Source organism: Meles meles, chromosome 5 (genome assembly GCF_922984935.1).
Source record: "Meles meles chromosome 5, mMelMel3.1 paternal haplotype, whole genome shotgun sequence".
NCBI classification, from domain to species: domain Eukaryota; kingdom Metazoa; phylum Chordata; class Mammalia; order Carnivora; family Mustelidae; genus Meles; species Meles meles.
In genome coordinates this window covers 114,192,620-114,212,682 of record NC_060070.1, presented here as the reverse complement: position 1 = coordinate 114,212,682, position 20,063 = coordinate 114,192,620, and the positions used below count along the sequence as shown (strand labels likewise).

Genomic DNA, 20,063 nt, shown 5'->3' with positions numbered 1-20,063 from the left:
ATATCCGGTCCCACGGCTTTCCTTGGCTGCCCTGGTTCTCCAGAATAACTGTTTCTCCGTAAGAGCTTTTGGGCTTCACCTCCTCAATACGCATCTGCAGACACCACCCATTCCTCTTCTAGATCAAGGGGTTTCTTTCCCAGTTGCTACAAATCCCATGCTTTGTTCTGATGGCCAGTTCTTGTCTTACAATCAGAGAGTGGTCCAGCCGGAAGGATAATGGAGACCAGGACCCCAAGACCTTGCTAGGCCATCTAAGCTTCAAAGGTACCAAAGAGAGCTTGATGCCTCCACCATCAAACACCTCTGAGGGAAAACTGCCTTCTTTTTCCCAAATGAGAAATTCAGTGAAGAGACTGCAGTGTTGGGCTTTTCTTGTGGAACTTGTGTACAATTGGACTTGGTTCCCCTCTTTTCATGCAGCACATATTCATGCCAGTGGTGATTGCTTTGAACTGAGCTCATTATACAGAACAAACAAAATCATTTCAGTCGTTGGCTATCGTGGGTTTTGGGCTCCCTGATAAAATAGCCTCCTAGGTTTTTTTTTTTTGTTTTTTTTGTTTTTTTTTTTCAAAATGAGTTATGAAGTGAAGCTCTTATTGCCTCTTTATCTCTCTGCATAAGCAGGATTGACATAGGATGGTATAAGAATTCTTCAGCTATAAAAGTAGTCAAAAAACATTGAGCAAGAGCAATGCACTATGTCAAAAAAGTTGAAAGTTTTAGCAATGATGGTAAATTTAAACTCCAAGAAAACTTTAAGTCTGAAACTCTAAAATTCAGAAATCAAAGGCCAAATACAACTTGATAAGTCTAGAAAATACATCACCATCAGCCTACTCAATCACAAGATGTCATTTCATCTTGAAGAACAACTAACGACAAGATTTGCTTGCTTAGTTCATAGAAGATCCTGAATAAAAATCATAGTAATGGTGAAGAAAAACAAATGGAATGAATTTGGGAAAAGCTAAAAATGCTAATATCCCAATTACTATAGGAATAGGATTCCAATTGTTGCTTTTAATGTCTGGCCTACCAAAAACAAAAACCAAAAAAAAACAAAACCCCCCCAAAAAAAAAAAAAAAGCCACCCACATATCATGAGGGGTTGAGAGTATTAAGATAGCTCAATGTCAAGTCTTCCTCAGGTGTGTTTATTTCCCACCTGTCCGCTGACGGGCATGAGACACAGGATAGAGGCAATCTTCTGGATTACATCTTCCACTAGGTCCTGGGGGGCCCTGGGGACCTGGGGCACCTGGTGAGCCTGGCAAACCCGGAGCTAATGAAATAAAAGACCCCCATCAGAATGCAGATCACATATGGCTCGTCCTCCCTCACTCCAACCAACATGGGTCATTCAACTTCACCTGTAGCAACACATAAGGGCCACAGGCGAGAAGGTGCAGTTCCTGTTTTTAGAAGCTTGCTTGTGTTGTGAAGATAATATCACTATTACCTGAAGTCCCAGGAAGACCTGGACTCCCTGGGAGCCCAATTCCAGGCTCCCCTCTTTCTCCCTTCTGTCCTCGGTAGCCTGAGGGATACATAAAAAGAGAGACACAAGAAGTAAGAGAGTTCTGTGGCAACAGAGCACATGCAAGAATCATGTTCTTAATCTGTGTGATTTATGTTATTCCTTCACTTAACCTAAACAGTATATTGGCTATCTGTTTTGCATTATAATCACATTAGTCTTACATATCAAACAGATTAGGTGTGATACACAATGAGGATCCTAGAAACATGCAGCTACCATAAAAGTTCCAACTGGTCAAACTACTGATAGATTTTTTGACCCTGAATAACTCAAAGCAATCATTCATGTCATCTGTCAAATAGCTATGACAGAGTACGTGAATGCTCTTCAATTGGAATTCTGACTGGAGGCTAGATACAGGCTAAATATAAGAAGCATACTGACAAGAGTTCTGCTTAGTATGAGGATAAGATGATATGACAACAAGGATCTGGACCTTAGTCCAAGAATTAAAGGGAATGAAAGGGACAAAAATTCATGATTTTAATAAATGACAGCAAGAGTGTGAGTATATGGAAAGCCATCCACCTCAGAAGTCAGGAGAGGACAAATCAGGTCTTTGTTTAAGTTACTGACTGTAAGAACATAACATCCCTTCTGAGGAAGGTTAAACCAGCAACCCCATGTTTTAACATGGCAGTTTGTAACTCCGAAGGACTAGGTGCTTCAACAATGTTAGAAAGCAAGGAGGCTGAGGGATTCGTTTAAGCTCACGTCATCAATTTAAGATCCTTTAGCCAAAATGAATTAGGTCTAAGATCTGTATACATTTCAAGAAAAAAATCATTCTAATCCTTGAATATGTTTGTTGTCACCTCAGTTACACTAGGGCAGAGTAATTTCTGCTTCTGGGAGTCCTTATCTCTGCTTTTAAAAAGCAAAAACACAAATACCATATGATTTCACTTACATGTAGAATCTAAAAAACAAAACAAGTGAATAAATAAACAAACAAAACCAGAATCAGACCTATAAATTCAGAGAACCAACTGATGGTTCCTAGAGAGGAGGGGAGTGGTGGAATGGGGAAAATGGGTGAAAGGGAGTGAAAGATACAGGCTTCCCCCTAGGGAATGAATAAGTTATTCATTCATCCTTATAAGGGAATAAGAGGTGCAGCATAGTGAATAGAGTCAGTGATATTATAATAGAGTTGTATGGTGACAGATGGTAGCTGCACTTGTGGTGAGCACAGAATAATGCATAGACTTGTTAATCACTATGTCGTACATCTGAAACTAATGTAACATTGTGTGTCAATGATATTTATAAAAAAGAGATAAAATTGCAAATAACAAAATACAAAGTATAAAACACTTTTTATCTGTGTTTTATATATTGGTATCCACCTAAGACTATGTTTGATAGAAAGGTTTTGTGGCTGTAAGAGTTTCATGATGATGTCAAATAGAATTTAATTTCCAACTTTTCATACTTAAACAGCAGCTTAAAGACTTTACCTCATCAAAAATGAACAAAGTCATGCAGAAACGTGCAAACACACAACAGAGATAATTAGGAGAGTATTTCAGTAGGAGAAGTAGGTCCTAACTTAGTTGTGCCTTTCTGTAAAGGTGTGTTATTACAGCAGGAGGAGATATGATAAGAGGAGAAATTTTAATGTTTTCTTTGAGCAGAATGTAAGATAAATATTTTCCCATTACTGTTGAGAATTAGACATCAGTTTTGGGGTTGCCATCTTCATTTTTACTTGACCATACAGTATATATAATGGAAATAATTATCAGCAATGAGATCACTTTTTTTTTTTACTTTGGAGGTGTGACCTGATCATAAATGTGAAAACAGTGAGGGAAAAAAGCATATACATTCAAGAAATATTTTGAGGTGCATATTGGAAGTATATTCAGGGAGAAAATTTCACACATTTATACTTGAAAAGTGTTACAGATATCCAATATAATCCTAGATTTTAGAGACAATAGTGGTTTGAACATTGGTATGATATCAGAAGTTGATACATATTCAATTCAAAATATTACTGGAATTTCTTTTATATAAGTGACTTTCATTTAACTTGTGTGAACAACAAGGAAAAATGTTTATATTTAGGGTCATTTGAAAGCACCCTTCCAATTCCATTATTTAAACATTTCTGCAGTAAAACAACATTTGTTACATGAGATCTATTTGATAGTTCAACCTAGGTCCAACAATTATGAAAAATTATAAAGTTGACCTTCAAGCTATCTCAGTTAAGTGCTTGAGATCATAGGCTAAAAAATGAGGAAGAAAGAAAAAAAGCAAAAGTTGTGTGAACTTTTGATTATCAAGTGGATTAATAAGACCATAACACAATTCCAAATGGAGGCAGTATCCGCTAAAACTTACAAACTCACATTGAGTTCTCAAATTTAATATAATGCAAAAATTTATTATTCCACATGGATTTTAGTGCATACGGTATCACAAAACAAGAAACAATAATTCTCATATTTGTAGAATAGGATAACATTTACAATTCTCCTGTCAAATGTAATGACTTATTTGTACAAATTTCTCAGTTCATTAGGTTAATAACTATCCACTATTGCTGTTGAATTGTACAAGCACATGAGAGCCTTTACTCTCAATTTTCCTAATAAGCCTCAAGCTAATTCCTTATGAAGGTTGCCATAGAGCCATAGGGTCTTATTTTATAATTGCTTCACAACAAAACTTCAGATATGAATGCTAATAAAGTCAATAAGAGCTTTCCCATTTACTAAAATTAAGTTTTTCACCCTTTTAGGGGAGGCCTCTCTTGAAATTTGGAAAAGAATAAAAGGCAGGTCTACACGTCAATGGACACCTATCTCCCTGATACCACCATAGCTTAGGTGGGGAAAGAAAACCACAGCGATGTCCTAATCTACAGCATGTGACTAGTTATGTCCTAGTCATTAAAGAAACTTGGTGCTTGTTGGAGTGTTTTAGATGGCAGACTTGATGTACTTTCTGTAGACAGATTTCTGTTTTGACCACAGGGATTTACTTTTACACCGCAAATCGGTGCATCTATCTGTATACTGGACAAAATGACCACAAAAGGAGTGTTCCTAGCATTTGGGGAGGGACAGTTCTTCCTGTGGGGGCCTGTGACACACCTGACAAGTCGTTCAGCCTCCTCAGGCACAGCCCACTGACGGGCTGCGGCACGCCTCAGTCATTGTGACACACGTGCCTCCCTTTCCTAAGGCCCTTACTGTGAGACGGCATGACAGGTCAGATCCCTATCGGTCACAGGAACGACCCTATGGGGCACTGGCTTACAGAGAACAGGAGGCTTTCTTCGTTATAAACCAATAACAGCAAAATTTTAAAAGTTCAAAAGTAAGAACAACCATTCCCAATAATGTCCTTTCAAAAATGGATGTAGGATACATGGAATGGCTGGATCTGTTTTACGCAACTAACTCTACATCTACCCTGTGGGCGGGGTTCTTTCTGAAACAGGGCTTTCAAGGGTAGCCTCTGCTCTTCAGAAGTTTCAGAGGTGGAGAATCAGTTGTGTTTGGAAAAGTTTAAATAAAGTTCTTTCTCATAAAACTCGCCCAAGAGGATCAGGTCTGTTGGGAAGATCCGCCTCGCTCATGTATATATGGAAACCCAGCTGCGTCATGACACTGGGCTTCTTTGATCCTAGTGTGGCACCTTCCTGCTCACCCCCGCTGCACAAGCCATCGGAACCTACGCTGCAGATCCGAGGTGGGAAAGAACACTGAGGAAAGTTCTCTCACTGCACAGAGGGAAGGCAATAATCAGAAACCCACAGGATGGCTAAAATATAAAGTTGTCTAGAAATGCTTTGGAATTTGACAAAGACGTCAATGATCACCCCCTTTGGGACTTCAGGGAAAATGCAAATGAAGTGTCTCAACTCAGAATCACAGTGGTTTCTCTTTTCATCGCCAGAAGACCAGGCCACTGAAAGAGGATCCAAGTTTTCAGATTGTCAGAATCTTGGAAGGAGCCGGACCTCCCTTTCTCAACTAGGATTGAGTGCTGATACTAGTCTCACATCAACGTTCTCATCACCCTCTGCACATCTCCTGCTTCTCAGGATTGCACAGGAAACTTATAAGACCCCTTTAAATTTCTGTCCTGCTCCTCATAAGATAATAAAGGACTCCTTCTATAGTATGCATTTCAATACAAACCACTCTTATTTTTTAAATTATTTATTTAACAGACAGAGATCACAAGTTGACAGAGGCAGGCAGAGAGGAGGAAGCAGGCTCCCTGCTGAGCAGAGAGCCCGATGTGGGGCTCTATCGCAGGACCCTGGGATCATGACCTGAGCCGAAGGCAGAGGCTTTAACCCACTGAGCCACCCAGGCGCCCCTACAAACCACTTTTTAAATGAAAGTGGATTTCTTTCCTAATAAATGCTGGGGAAAAAAAGTCTCTTGGGAATTTCAGAAGAGCCACCATCCAACAGAACCTGTGAGTGGGCAGGATATGCTGTGCCAGGCTCGGTGCCCACACTTTCTTTCCCTTTCTGTACTGCTTTTCTCACTTCAATCTTTTCTCAAATTCAATCATGTGTCACGAAGAGGACTAATTCAGCCAACAGCGTCTGACGTCTGCAATGGACACTAGGGTAACAGTTTTTATATGCGTTTTGTTTCCTTCTTTTGGAGAAAACTTTTAAGTCAGGCAGAGCAAAACTTGGAGCCTATGTGTGTAACTTCATCTCCTGAACACTTCCTATCTATTTCTCTACCACAAACAAACCCTTCAATGATTTGTGAACTCTTGGAGAGGCACCAAAAATCAAATAGCAGCCTCTTGTTTTCTTTTGTCCAGCAAGATTTCTTGGTGGTTTTATCAGTATAGTGTGACTACAGGCAACTATTCCTTAAAAATGGACCTCATTTTATGTAGGTGTTTATGTTTCCATAGCCTTTCTGGAAAATTTAACAAATACTAGAAAGGAGCTATCATATGAAAGTTGAAGAGACAGCTGAGTTAGAGTCAAAGATATGTTTGTTGGAAACTCCACGGTGGGACAAAATTTTGTCAATTTCAGCATATGTGCTGCCGGAGTGAGCACAAGCTTTGTCAATTTTACCAAACATCGGTTTTTAAAAAGTTGGAAATCACATAGGGAAGACTTTCTAGTTCAAGAATTGAGTCAAAAAGTCTTGTCAGGAGTAGAAGTAGTCTGGAAGGTTTCTTAAGCAAATAGATAAAACCCACAGAAATCTTTCACAAAAGGGAAGATAAATTGAGTGGTGAATAGTCTTTTTCCAGAAGCTTCACTAACATGGCTGTCTTGGCATTGCCTCTGACTGAGAGCCTTCCAGATGGGCCTTCCCTACATGGGAGGGAGACTGGAGACTGGAGTTTGTGTGGATAGGTGACTCCAGTTCCAGAACTATTTTCTTTAATAATCCTGATTTCCCCACTATTCTTGTCTTCTTCAAACAGCTATTTGAAGCATCAGTCCATATTTTTTCTGCTATGGGTGTTAACAATTCTTAACCTTCACGTGGTTTTGAGGCATCATCCATCTTTAGATGAGCCTTCAAGCTCTTTGTTCTAGATTCATAGACTCCAACTTCAGAACAGACCCAACTCTTGAAAGATAATAATTAACTATCTTCTACACAACAGTGTACACACAGAGGTTATATCTGTTTCTATACATTTTCCTCCAACTATCAGCCAAACACCTCTATGATCTCAGGGAAAGGTAGAATATACTGTTTAGTTTAGATGAACTAGAATGATGTTTCTGTTGTTCTACATCGTACTAACCAAACAGATAGCCTTGTCAGCTGTGACTGAAGGGTAAGACTGTAACAGACCCTGTGACTGGAGATGGTTGTTCTTTCAGATGAGGAAGGGCCAGTCAGTCACTTGGGCACTTCCTATGGAAAACCAGGCTCATGTTACAGAGAAGCAGTAGGAAGATAGGGAACTAGTGAAAGAAAAAGAATCCTCTGCATAGATGGTATTTTTTATTGTATTCTCATGCAATTTTGAGGTTCACTCTCTGCTTTCTCCTTTATACAAACTTTTGATTATTTCAAGGAGGACCCTTGAACTCCTCAGTGGTAATACATGAAAAGGAGTTTTCCTGGTTTTATTTTTCATGCCATGTACTTACTGGATTTGGTATTTCTTTGTCAGAGTTGTGAATCCTCTAAACCGGGGTCTATTTGGTTTCTCTGCTTATTGCTCACCAGATTTCTAGAAAATGTCTTTGCTGGCTTAATTTAGTCAGGCTATGCTCAAATTCATGTCTTCTGTCAAGCTGTCATCAGTGGAACAATAATTTTTTTTGCCAATTTAAGTAAGGTTTTGCTTTAAAACTTTTAGAAACCATATGGGGAAGGATTCTAAAATTTCTCAAAATTTTACTTGGACCTAAATCACTACTATAGTGGCATCTCTTAAAATTCTTTCCTCAGCTTCTTCAGGATACTAAGATGATTCTTTTTGTTGTCGAACTTACATCAACAGGGAGGCATACACAACTCTGATTCCCACAAAATGATGACGTATAAGCCATTATTGTTGCAATTATTCTTAAAACAAGTAATATTAAAATACATTTAGACTAGCATATAATTATTAGCTAGTTTTAAGCTTGAAAATGTAATAGTTAAAAATAAACTTCCAGAATGTTTCAAATATGAACAAAATACTCTATATTAAGTCATATATATTGCATGTACATATATACACATACATATGCCTGCATATTTGCTTTAACTGTGATTAGCATGTTCTAAACAAATATTATACCTGAAGACTTACCTTGGGGCCCAGGGTCTCCTGGTGGCCCAGGAAGTCCATCCTTTCCTGGTGGACCAGGCCTTCCATGAGCCTGAGCAGCCAGCATTGCCGCTGGCAGCTTGAGCTGCGATAGGAACACGGCCATCCTCTCTTTATTTACGAAAGAAAAAATAATACATCATGTAATAGAATTATTTTTACTTCAACATTTTTCAAAAATTTTTACATGAAATTCAACAAGAAAACACTACTTGGTTTTCAGTTGAAGCATATTTAATTTACTAACTGGCCTGACTCCCAAGAGAGATTTCTTACTGATTGGTCAAACAAAATGGAGTGTATAAAGTTGCTGAATATAAATGCTGACCACCTGTGCTGATTAGAGGGTCTGAGTATTTTCAGTGCTTCAGAGATATAGCAAGTCTACTGGACAGAATGCTAGCCTGGAATCTAATTAACCCTTGGTAATGATTTATGGAGAGAATTTCTTTTAAAAGATGGTTTTAATAATAAATTTAAGCCACTTTCCAGCAATGTTGTAAATGTGTGTGGTCATTTAAAATATGTTTCAATGATTCTTGGAACACTGAAAAAAGAAAAAATAAAAGAAAAAATAAAATAAAGGAAGTAAAAGAAAAAAATATATTTGCAAAGTCTTTGACATTCTCTTCCAAATGGAATTGGGTGAAGCTTAATTCTATTCTTGAGTGTGGGCTGGAGTTACTTTTCATTTCAAATGAATTGAAAAAAAGCAGAATTGACAGTGTGTAAATAAGGAAGCTAAGTCATAAAAGGCGCTGTGGCATCCTGGCTGCTCTCTCTCTTGGATGCTCATTCTGGAGAAAGCCAGCTGCTGTAGAGTGAGGACATTTAAAAAGTCCCACAGAGAGGCTCCACATAGGGATGAACTGAGGCCATTGTCAACATTCACGTGTGTGAGCTTGAAGTGGATCTTCTGGCCCCAGTCAAGCCTTCAGATGACTACAGTCCCTTCAGATGACATCCTAACTGGAACTTCGTGGTACACTCTGAACCAGAAACACAAAATTAAGCAATCCTTCAAGTCCCTGACCCACAGGAAATGTGAGTTAATAAATGTTTGTTGTTTTAAGTTACAAAGTTTTGAGGTGTTTTCTTATGTAACAATAGATAACTCATATAGTATCTGACACTTTATATCCTTGAATAAAACTGCATTACTGATAGATTTTTTTTATTTAAAAAAAAGTCATTGATTTCATATTCACTAATTTCACTGTTTAATTTCTATACTGGGAAAATACTGTACTTTATCAACAACTAAATTTTGCTTTTATTTATTTATTATTGTTACTATTTAAGATTTTATTTACTTATTTTACAGAGAGAGAGGAGAGAGAGCGAGAGAGCACACAAGCAGGGCGAGCAGCAGAAGGAGAGGGAGAAGCAGCCTCTCCATCAAGGAAGAAGCAGGGAGCCCAACGTGGGATTCAGTCTCAAGACCCTGGGATAAGGACCTGAGCCAAAGACAACCACTTAACTGACTGAGCCACCCAGGTGCCCCAAATTTTGCTTTTTAAAAAAAGTCTCATTATACACCCTCAATATTCTTCTTTTTTTTCTGGTTTGATTTCCAGTTAGTTCCATTATTGTCATGGTTTTAGTAGGGAGTATGTCTAATTTGGTCAAAGAAAAAAAATCAGCATTGGTGCCAAAGAGCATGCTCCCACTGAATTCTAATTGTAGACAGAGTAAAAACAGTAAAGTATCTACACATTTCCGTGAACCTGAAGAAAACACTGAAACAAAGAACATACAAGTTAGAAGAAGCCGACAAATTACTGAGAACATTTAGAAATGTCAATAAAAATAGCAAAATCTTTTGCAGGTGTTGAGTGATGTGACCTTTATGAATTGAATACTTCCCCCCAAAGCACTGTTGCCTTCCTAAGGAACATATCATGGACATTCGTCCTTTTGTTCATTCACCAAACTGCCTGGAGCCTAATACTGTTTATCTGGGTCCTAAAGAAAGAATCCAGGAAAGGAAGCAAGGACTGATTAAAGGGGCTTCTATAAGGTGAGCTCAGTCATTTGGCCATGGAAAGTATCATTATCGGTGGCCTTGGTGTCATGCAACTATTAACACTTTATTTAGAGACTTATTAATAAATCAATAATGCCTTTGGATAAAAGTGAGTATATTAGAGAACATCAGTGCATTAGTAACTCATGAAATGGAAAGGATCCGGAAACTGAAGAAGTTCAAAGAAAATGGAAATATGAAAATATAAATGAGAATTTTCACTCTAAAATAAATTCCTAAACAAGACATACCATTAATTACATTAATTAAACATTATCTGTAGGCAAGGCCCTGTATTGAGCATTTTATACTTTCTGCATGAAGTGTTCTTGTTCAGGAATCCCAGAGAAAGCCTGAAAGAGATTATCATCCTGTGCTATTCTCCATGTTTTATAAGTCCCACATGTTGTAAAGATTATCTGCTGATAACTTTTATTTTATGACTAAAAACTTGTTCCATAATATAAGACATCCTTCTTGGAATTGCTTTTTTGAGTAATCATTCCAAGATTGTACTTATTACTATTGACTTCTCAGTTATAAATTCTACATTGGTCATCGTCCAGTTCAATTTTTCCTCAAAACCATATTCAATACTTTACTACCCTAGCAATTAATTTTAGTGAAATCATTAATGCAAATTAATCCAAAGCCCATTATAAATGCAATCTATCATTGGATTCTTTATTTAAACTTGCTTGGTTTGTTTATATTTTATGTATCTCACATTTAACAAATAGAATATATGCATAATTGGATTTAAAAACAGAAACTAGAGCAGGGCAAATCCTTAGCATGACAAAAGATATTCACTGCAGTGTTTCTTTTTTTTTCTTTTTTCTTTTTTAAGATTTTATTGGGGAGGGAGAGTGCAAGCAAGGGGAGGAGAAGGCAGAGAGAGAAGCAGGCTCCCCACTGAACAGGGAGCCTGATGTGGGACTGGGATCATGACCTGAGCCAAAGGCAGCTGGTTAACCAACTGAGCCACCCAGGTGTCCCTTTTTTTACTTTTCATATATTTTCTTCAAAAACCAAATTCAAATGATTTCATTTTTTTTTTTAAGATTTTATTTATTTATTTGACAGACAGAGACCACAAGTAGGCAGTGAGGCAGGCAGAGAGAGAGGAGGAAGCAGGCTCCCTGCTGAGCAGAGAGCCTGATTCGGGGCTCGATCTGAGGACCCTGAGATCATGACCTGAGCTGAAGGCAGAGGCTTTAACCCACTGAGCCACCCAGGCGCCCCCTTCAAATGATTTCATTTTTAAAACGAATTTATACCCAATTTTTCAAGGATATATCCAGTGTGTAAGAAAAAAATGATTCTTTAAAGAATTCAGCATGGGTTTTGTGCAGACAAATCTTCCAGAAAATTTTCTAACTGAATTAAATTAGTGTTTACTTTGTAGGTAAGACCAAATGACAGCAACATTCTGGAAACTATAGTTGCCAATTAGAAAAATCAAAGGCCAAATCGTAAAGACCTTGTGAAGAGTCACTCCAATTTTCTCCAGCCTCTTTACTCACTTGAGCTCATTTGGTTGAACTGTCAAGGCACATTTCACTTAAGCAGATATGTGTGTTTTACAGCCTTCTGTAAAGAGCAAATTATCCCCTAGTAAAACCCATTTTTCAAGAGGCTTTCAATAAAAAATTTGTTTAAAAAATGTAGGCCCTTATGCTGTTTGAGAAAGTAAAACAAACTTATTTTCAAATAGAATTATTAAGGGAAAAATACTAACAAACATGGGCTATTAGGTATAATTATCCAAGGAGCAATCAGTCTATACTCCTTTTCTCAAATGATAAAGCAAGTAGAAGGAAGCATCACATCTACAAGATGTGAGTCTCTGGATGCAGCTTGATTGACAGAAGCCCAAGGAGGATCTGATGACTCATGCCCGGGGAGATATTAAATTACAGGCCTTCGGGCAAAACTTCTTATCCACATGGGATATGTTTGGTTGATGTTCATACATTTGTTTCCAATAACTAAATAGATAAAACAAGTTTGTAATCAGTATATAGTTATAGTTTTGCAAATCATTATATTGAATGTAGATATCTCTTTATTATATGAAATTGTAAACTGGGTGTTTTACAAACTAATAGGAAATTCAATTCAAGCCTCTATTATTTGTTGTTTTGCACTTAAAAGAGATATATATTTCAGTACAACTTTTCTTTTTTAAAATTTATTTATTTGAGAGAAAGAGCTCCTACGAGAGCAGCTGTGCAAGTGGGGGAGGGGCAGAGGGTAGGGAAGAGAATCTCCAAGCAGACTTCCCACTGAGCGCAGAGCCAAGGAAGGGCTTGATCTCACGACCCATGAGATCAGGGCCTGAGCTGAAATCAAGAGTCAGATGCTCAACCGACTAAGGCAGCCAGGGGCCCCAGTATAATTTTTATTAATTTGAGATATATCTCTTTGATTACCTTCTGTGTCTAAACACAAATATTCACAGTACAAATTTTTTCCTCTTTAAGGTATGAATTGAATTTATAAGTAATTTGCTTTAGGTGGTTTTTAATATTTTTAGTAAAACAGAATCCTTTTAGATAATTACTTCTAGCTATAAATTATCTGGGTTTAAGATATACTCAGAAATAGTCATTTAGCAAAAGGATAATTACTTCTTCTGAACCTTACTCTAATGCTCTATAATTTAAAATAATATGTTTTTGAGGCTTTAAATAAATTATAAAGATCTGTATTCTTTATTGCTTTTCCTCTGTTTTCAAGGAACTTTGGTCAATTAAACTGTTTTTGGCTATGCTTTCTAATGAGGCAGAAAATTGAAGAGTTCAGATAGGAGCTTACATAAACCATACACACATATTACATCTGCCAATGTAAACCCAGAGCAGCCATTTCAACAAGTAAGACCAATGGCTTGCCTTCCTGAGAGAATGGGCTCATCAACATAATGCAGACATTAATATTAATGTGCTGATAAACTCTATTATGTGGAGAATGAAGGGGCATTTGGACCTCATTGAGCCCATGTCTACCTTCTATTTCACAGAAAGAATTTATAAATGTTTTCAAACAAAGGAATTCATCATTTTCTCCTAACGCCCATTCAAATGTTTAATTGCCCATTTTCTTGGTACAGCTTCAACTTTTCATCTGTTACTCTATGATGGAAACAGAAAGCAGTCCATGAGCATTTCCCTTGGGAAATCAGTCATCGACTTGATACTATTGTTACCTCTTAGCCTTCAGGTTAAATAACTTTTGGTCATCTGTTCTGCAAATCACTTTTTGGCCTCACTATTCCAGGGCTTTTCCGTACATCTCTTAAATGTGGAAACCAAAATCAGATACGATTCTCTCCTAAGGGGCAGGGAATATCAGGAGGTAATTTCCTTTCATATATTTAAATAATTACTCTCCAGTTTCATTTTTAACTGTGAGTTGCACAGTATCATTTGGAAGATTCATATTTATTTTGTTGTTCATCATAACCCAAAGGTGGTTACTGTTACATTTTATTTCTGATCTAATCCTTTGCCACCTTTGTAAGCATGCGGCTTTGAAATGTTGTTGTGGGTGAAGATGGTGGATTAAACACATGCACCTGAGTCCCTGTAAAGCAACAGTAAGATTTTCCTTCAAGGCATAAAAGCATAAGAGTGGGGAGAATATGAAAGAAGATAACACGTCAAAATTTTGGAAGCTGAGGGGCGCCTGGGTGGCTCGGTGGGTTAAAGCCTCTGCCTTTGGCTCAGGTCATGATCTCAGGGTCTTGGGATCGAGCCCTACATCAGGCTCTCTGCTCAGCAGGGAGCCTGCGTCCTCCTCTCTCTGCCTGCCTCTCTGCCTACTTGTGATCTCTGTCTGTCAAATAAATAAATAAAATCTTAAAAAAATTTTTTTTGGAAGCTGAGAACCAGATGGCTGAGTGACAGATGACTTAGCAGACTCACGAAAACCAAATCTTTATTCTAGAAACTGACAAACAACCTGTTCTAAACCCCCAAATCCTTAAAAGGCTCAGGGATTGGCAATGCACATTACTTCTGGAAGTGTGGTAAAGGAGGGGAACTAAAATCAAAAGAATTAGTTGAAAGCCTGTTTAAGAAGTAGTCTTAGAATGGCAAAAATTGGCAATGCAAGAAACAACAAACGTTGGAGAGGCTGTAGAGAAAGAAAAACCAAAGAAACTGTTGGTGGGAATGCAAATTGGTACAGTCACTTAAGAAAACTGTGTGGAGATTCCTCCAAAAATTAAAAATAGAGCTACCCAGGGTTCCTGGGTGGCTCAGTGGGGTTAAACCTCTGCCTTCAGTTCAGGTCAGGGTCTCAGGGCCCTGGGATTGAGGCCTGCATCCAGCTTTCTGCTCAGTGGGGAGCCTGCTTCCCTCTCTATCTCTGCCTGCCTCTCTGCCTACTTGTGATCTCTCTCTCTCTCTCTCTGTCAAATAAATAAATAAATAAATAAATAAATAAATAAATCTTTAAAAAAAAAAAATAGAGCTACCCTATGACCCAGCAATTGCATTACTGGGTATTTACCCGAAAGATACAGAGGTAGTGAAAAGAAGAGCCATCTGTACCCCAATGTTCATAGCAGCAATGGCCACAATAGCCAGACTGTGGACAGAGCTGAGATGCCCTTCAGCTGATGAACGGATGCAGAAGATGTGGTTCATATACACAAAGGAATATTACTCAGCCATCAGAAAGGATGAATACCCAACTTTTGCATCAACATGGATGGGAGTGGAGAGATTATGCTGAGTGAAAGAGGTTAAGCAGAGAGAGTCAATTATCAAATGGTTTCACTTATTTGCAGAACATAAGGAATAGCATGACGGACATTAGGAGAAGGAAGGGAAAAATGAAGGGGGGTCGGAAACTGGAGGGGGAGATGAGCCATGAGAGACTCTGGACCATGAGAAGCAAACTGAGGGTTTTAGGGGGGAAGGCTTGGTGGTGAGTCGGGTGAGCCTGGTGATGGGTATTAATGACGGCACATATTGCATGGAGCACTGGGTCTTATACACAAACACTGAATCATGGAACACTACACACATCAAAAACTAATGATGTACTGTAGGGTGACTAACATAACAAAAAAAAGTAGTCTTAGAAATTTCTTCCTCTATACAGCTAGGTAGTTGTTCCTCCCCAAACCTAGCAAAAAAACCCTGAAGATTTATTATCTGAAAAAGATAAATAGATCATGTGTGCCCTGGAGGGCCTCCAGATCCCACTGCGTCTTGGGCTTCCCTAACTGAAAACAAGAAGAATAAATGAGTTCTCATTTTCAGTCGTATGCTCCTACTTTGCTCTCCAAATGCTGGCAGCCAGGCAGGATGTGGAAGTGCTTCCTCTGGGGGAATCTGGCCAGAATCAGAGGAAAGACTTAAAGGCACTGAAATTGAAGTCTTCTCAGTTAAAAAGAGCAGTAAGACTACCCTACAGTGAAGCTCATGGTTGGTGAGTCCCACCATTCACTCATAACTTTCGATTCGGTTTTTAGAACTTAGTCCAAGGATTACTGGCACTAAGGAAATCCTATAAGCTGAACAATAGACCCAAACAAAGAAATGGAAAGGGGCAAATTGAAAGAAATAGAGGCTATGCTGTGCAAAATATTTAAAAGGTGTGTGTACCCTGGGGATAAAAATACATTATATGTTTATTAAAAAAAAAAATTGGAAGGGGAGGCGAACCATAAGAGACTATGGACTCTGAAAAACAACCTGAGGGTTTTGAAGGGTCAGGGGTGGGAGGTTGGGGGAACAGGTGGTGGGTAGTGGGGAGGGCGCGTTTTGCATGGAGCACTGGGTGTTGTGCAGAAGGAATGAATACTGTTGCGCTGAAAAAATAGATAAAATGGAAAAAAAAAAATCCAGATCTTCTCCAGGGTCCACACTCCACTCCCATCTCTATCAGTTCCTTCCCTTTCCAAAAACGCAGAGCCCAAGTTTGTCTACCTCAAACCTTCATTACCCAAGAATATTTGAGTTAGAAGACAACTTTTTTTAAAATTTTTATTTTGTTTGTTTTTTCAGCGTAGCAGTGTTCGTTGTTTTGCGCAACACCCAGTGCTCCATGCAGTGCGTGCCCTCCCTATTGCCCACCGCCTGGTTCCCCCAACCTCCCACCAGAAGACAACTTTTTATGTTGCCTAATGTTCTCTAATCACTAGAGCTGAAAATAATATCATAAACTCTAAAAAAAAAAAAAAGGTGTATGTACATCTTCAAGATGGGCATCTATCAGATGTAGTGTATATATATGATGCATATGCATACACACGTGTAAATTCATTTCTGAGCTGTTGATATGCAAGAGAGGTGTTACACTTGAAACAAGAGAACCCGATAATATGTATTCATACATAGTCACATACATATGAAATATATACATGGAAAACGGAGAAAATGGAGATAAAAGGGCATTCCTGGACATTGGTTCTGGAGGCAGAATTACTGCTCAGGGACACAGCGCCCTAAACTTCCTGTCTTTCCACAGTTGCAATTGGTTCCAAGTTTGTCTCCAGAACCAAGAGAGCAGGATACGTGTCCACATTTCTGCACAGGCTGGCAAATTCTTGTGTGTTGATGGAAATCTCCAAGTATAATAGGGTGGTGTCATAGCAAGAATTAAGCTTCTCAGATAAAGTTAGTTAATTTGTGGGGGTAGCTGAAAAGCCCTCATAAAGCCAAAAGAGCCGAAGCTGAGACATACGGCATCTTGCACCACTCTGTGGTCACCTTATTTGCACAATGATTTGACCTGTTGGCTAATCAAATAGGGAATTTAATTTAACTTTGGATTAGGTGTATATTTGTCCATTGTGATCTAGCAGAAACCCAGACTTGGGGTTGGTAGGAAAGCACCTTCTTCCACCATGGTAGGTTTGAGATGGGGGCATCGGGCTGCGGAAGGAGGGCTTGGTGGCCTGAGGCAGAGCCCGAAGTGTTAGATCTGTGGGAAGGGACCACCTGAGAATTCCTAAAAGGAGCTGCAGAGCCCAGGTTTGGGGTTTTGGTCTAGGTGTCACCATAGGCTCCAGTGCGGACCTCGAGTGAAAGGATGATAAAGTGGGAGGGTGGGATCTCTTGAGCACTCTACCTTAGAGTTTGGTTTTGAGACAAGACATGCAGCTGCTGAAGGACCTGACCAGGCTGGAAGAGACTGGAGAAGGTTGGGGGTGGATGGAGGGAAGCCAGAGGAGGTCTGGGGGAGCCTCTGCACCCTTTGCTTCCTGGTAGGCAAGGAGACTAGGAGAGGAAGCTGGGACAGGACAGCAGAGGGGGAGCCCACAGACTTAGAGAAAGTGCAAGCCGCAGAGCCTGCCCCAAGACCGATGGAGAAGGGTCTAATTCCCCTGATCTCTCTCCTCAGGAGAGTCCTTCACAGGAATAATCTCACCATGGCCTGTGAGTGGGCCGCTAGAAGCTTTCTATGGGTGGAAGTGGCACGTCTCCCCTGCTGAATGCAGGGTCAGGTCACCAGGGGCCATGCCTTCATCCAGTGTCCACTGGGCAAAATGAACACTTCCCACATCTCAGACTAAATCTAAGGTTGTTTAAGGAATCGAAATTCCACATTAAAGCTGCCCGAGATAAATGATGGCGGACACTAGAGCCCACGGACATTAAGAGTTAAAGGAGAATTTGAGATCACAATTCAAAAACATATTTGCAGGTATTTTCCCTTCCATGATGGTGTCTACTCAGCCTGTAGTTGCTGAGGTCCTGGAGGTCCTGTGCCCAGGGCTGGCTTCAAGGACAAGCCACCTGTGAGTCACAGGGAATCCCTTGCTCAAAAGGGCCCTACGCTTGGTGTAGTGTGTAACTGTGGCTGTCTTATAATTCCAAATTATTTTTGAATCAGAGCACCTATATTTTTATTCTGCATTGAGTCCTGCAAATTAGCTGGACCTGCCTATGCATCTGTATTTTTTCAGTGCTTCTCTGGAGCACTTGAGAGGCCTTTTTCTTTTTCAGGCAGCTGATGCTTGAGGAATGCTTGTGGAGAGGGAATGTTTGGATTGCAAAGTTTGGAGGCTCTTTCACGATGCTTGATTCGAAGATCAAAAAAACAAAAAAAGATAGTAAAAAAGGATTTCTAGATTGAAGGGCAACATTAAAATAATAAAGAGAAACCTGGTAGCTTGAAACAAAAACACAGTGACAATTGTATTAATGACTTATCATGCCAGAGCATGGTAAAGATACTTAGTAGAGATCAACGTAAATTGAAATCAACAGCATGAATTCATTACCTTTAAAAAACAAAACAAAACACTTTTTTTCTCTATTTTGTCATCGAAGCAGCCAAAGTTCCTGGTGGAACTCTGCTCCATCTCTAGTGCTCACGAGAAATAAGACAACGTACACGCAAGCATTGAGACTTTGGTCTCTAATACTAATTACTGCTTAAAATAACCAGAGCTTCTTGGAGAGTAGCTAATTCCATGTTTGCAGTAGGATGAGTTCTGGTGAAGTTGGGGCATTTTGTAATCTTATTCTTTGTAAAATTCAATAATATATATTTAGTTCAGCAAAGAGAGGAGGCTAAAGCAGCAGGAACCAAGAGAGCCAATGTGGATTCATTTTTTAAAGATAAAAATTCCCGTTTATTAAGCTCACAGTTGAGGGGAGTGATCTTGATCTTAGCAAGTCATCTGACAAAATGGCATGATATCTTGGGAACAGATAAAAAAAAAATATGGACAGTCATTACCAAGGCTTTGAGAATGCAGTTTCTCATTTGCTGTGGACATGACCATAAAAAGATTTTCCCACTAGGTTTTCTTTCTTTCTGCTACTTTGCTAGCATTCAGCCTATTGGGAACATTTTACCAACTTTTTTCTATTTCCATTGCCTAGATTAGCACTGTCCAGTATAAATGTAACACAACCCATACGTGATTTGGTAATGGTCATATTTCAGATTCTCATCTGAACATACATGACTAGTATACTGAACAGTGCATGCCTAGATCTCTAAGAGATGTCTTTTGCTAACTCCTTCCGTATTGTTAATAACCATGCAACTTGTAATACAATAGATTTAGTAGAGCGAGGCTGGCTTCAGTTTACATGATCATCTCTGGAAATGGAACCTTACTTTATGTTCCTGTTATATAGGAGTGACAGTGATGACTGTGGATTGATCAAGTTCTTTTTAAAAGGGCTGTTTTGAAGATTATGATTCTAACTTTGGAGGAACTATGGTGATGAGCCGTGACTGGCAGTGGGAGGAATCACATGTAAAAACTCCTTAAATAAAAATTTATTGGCTTTAAAAAAATATGGAGTGGATTTTCGAAAACTGTATATATGGATTCAGAGGTCACTGAAACAATAGATTACGAGAATTTACCAGTGAAGAGCAGAAACGCAATGGCAGTAAGAAAGGCCTAACCCTTGACTCTTGACTTTTTCCTTCAACATTTCTAAACACAATGGAATGATGACATGATTATAAAATTCAGAAATGGCACCAAGTTCTGAGGGTCAGCCCACCTGCCCTACAATAAATAAGACAACATTCCACAAGATAACTTCAGTTTGGGACAATGCGTGAACATAAACCTTTTGAAATGTAAGATGAAGAAACATTAAATCATACACTTAGATTTTAAAAATGGACACAGTGCTCAATGAGAAACACCTAATTTGTAAAAGTTTGTGCCAACAAGATCCAGGGTTGTTAGTTAATTGGAAAATCAAAATCAAG

At 38.9% G+C, this 20,063-nt stretch overlaps 1 protein-coding gene and 1 non-coding gene across 2 annotated transcripts in view; one reads left to right on the top strand and one right to left on the bottom strand.

Moving 5' to 3' along the window:
- Positions 1-1,160: 1,160 nt before the first annotated feature.
- The window catches only part of COL19A1 (collagen type XIX alpha 1 chain), a 314,993-nt gene continuing 296,090 nt past the window's right edge, over positions 1,161-20,063 (bottom strand). Inside the window, exons 48-50 of the mRNA XM_046006085.1 lie at positions 8,315-8,443; positions 1,466-1,543; positions 1,161-1,288 (exon numbers count right to left, since the gene is read on the bottom strand). Coding sequence (XP_045862041.1) covers positions 1,161-1,288; positions 1,466-1,543; positions 8,315-8,443 — 335 coding nt within the window. The remainder of the gene's footprint in view (positions 1,289-1,465; positions 1,544-8,314; positions 8,444-20,063) is intronic.
- On the top strand, positions 19,055-19,180 carry LOC123942933. Its single transcript, XR_006818555.1, has one exon. It is a non-coding gene; the product is annotated as a small nucleolar RNA SNORA32 (small nucleolar RNA).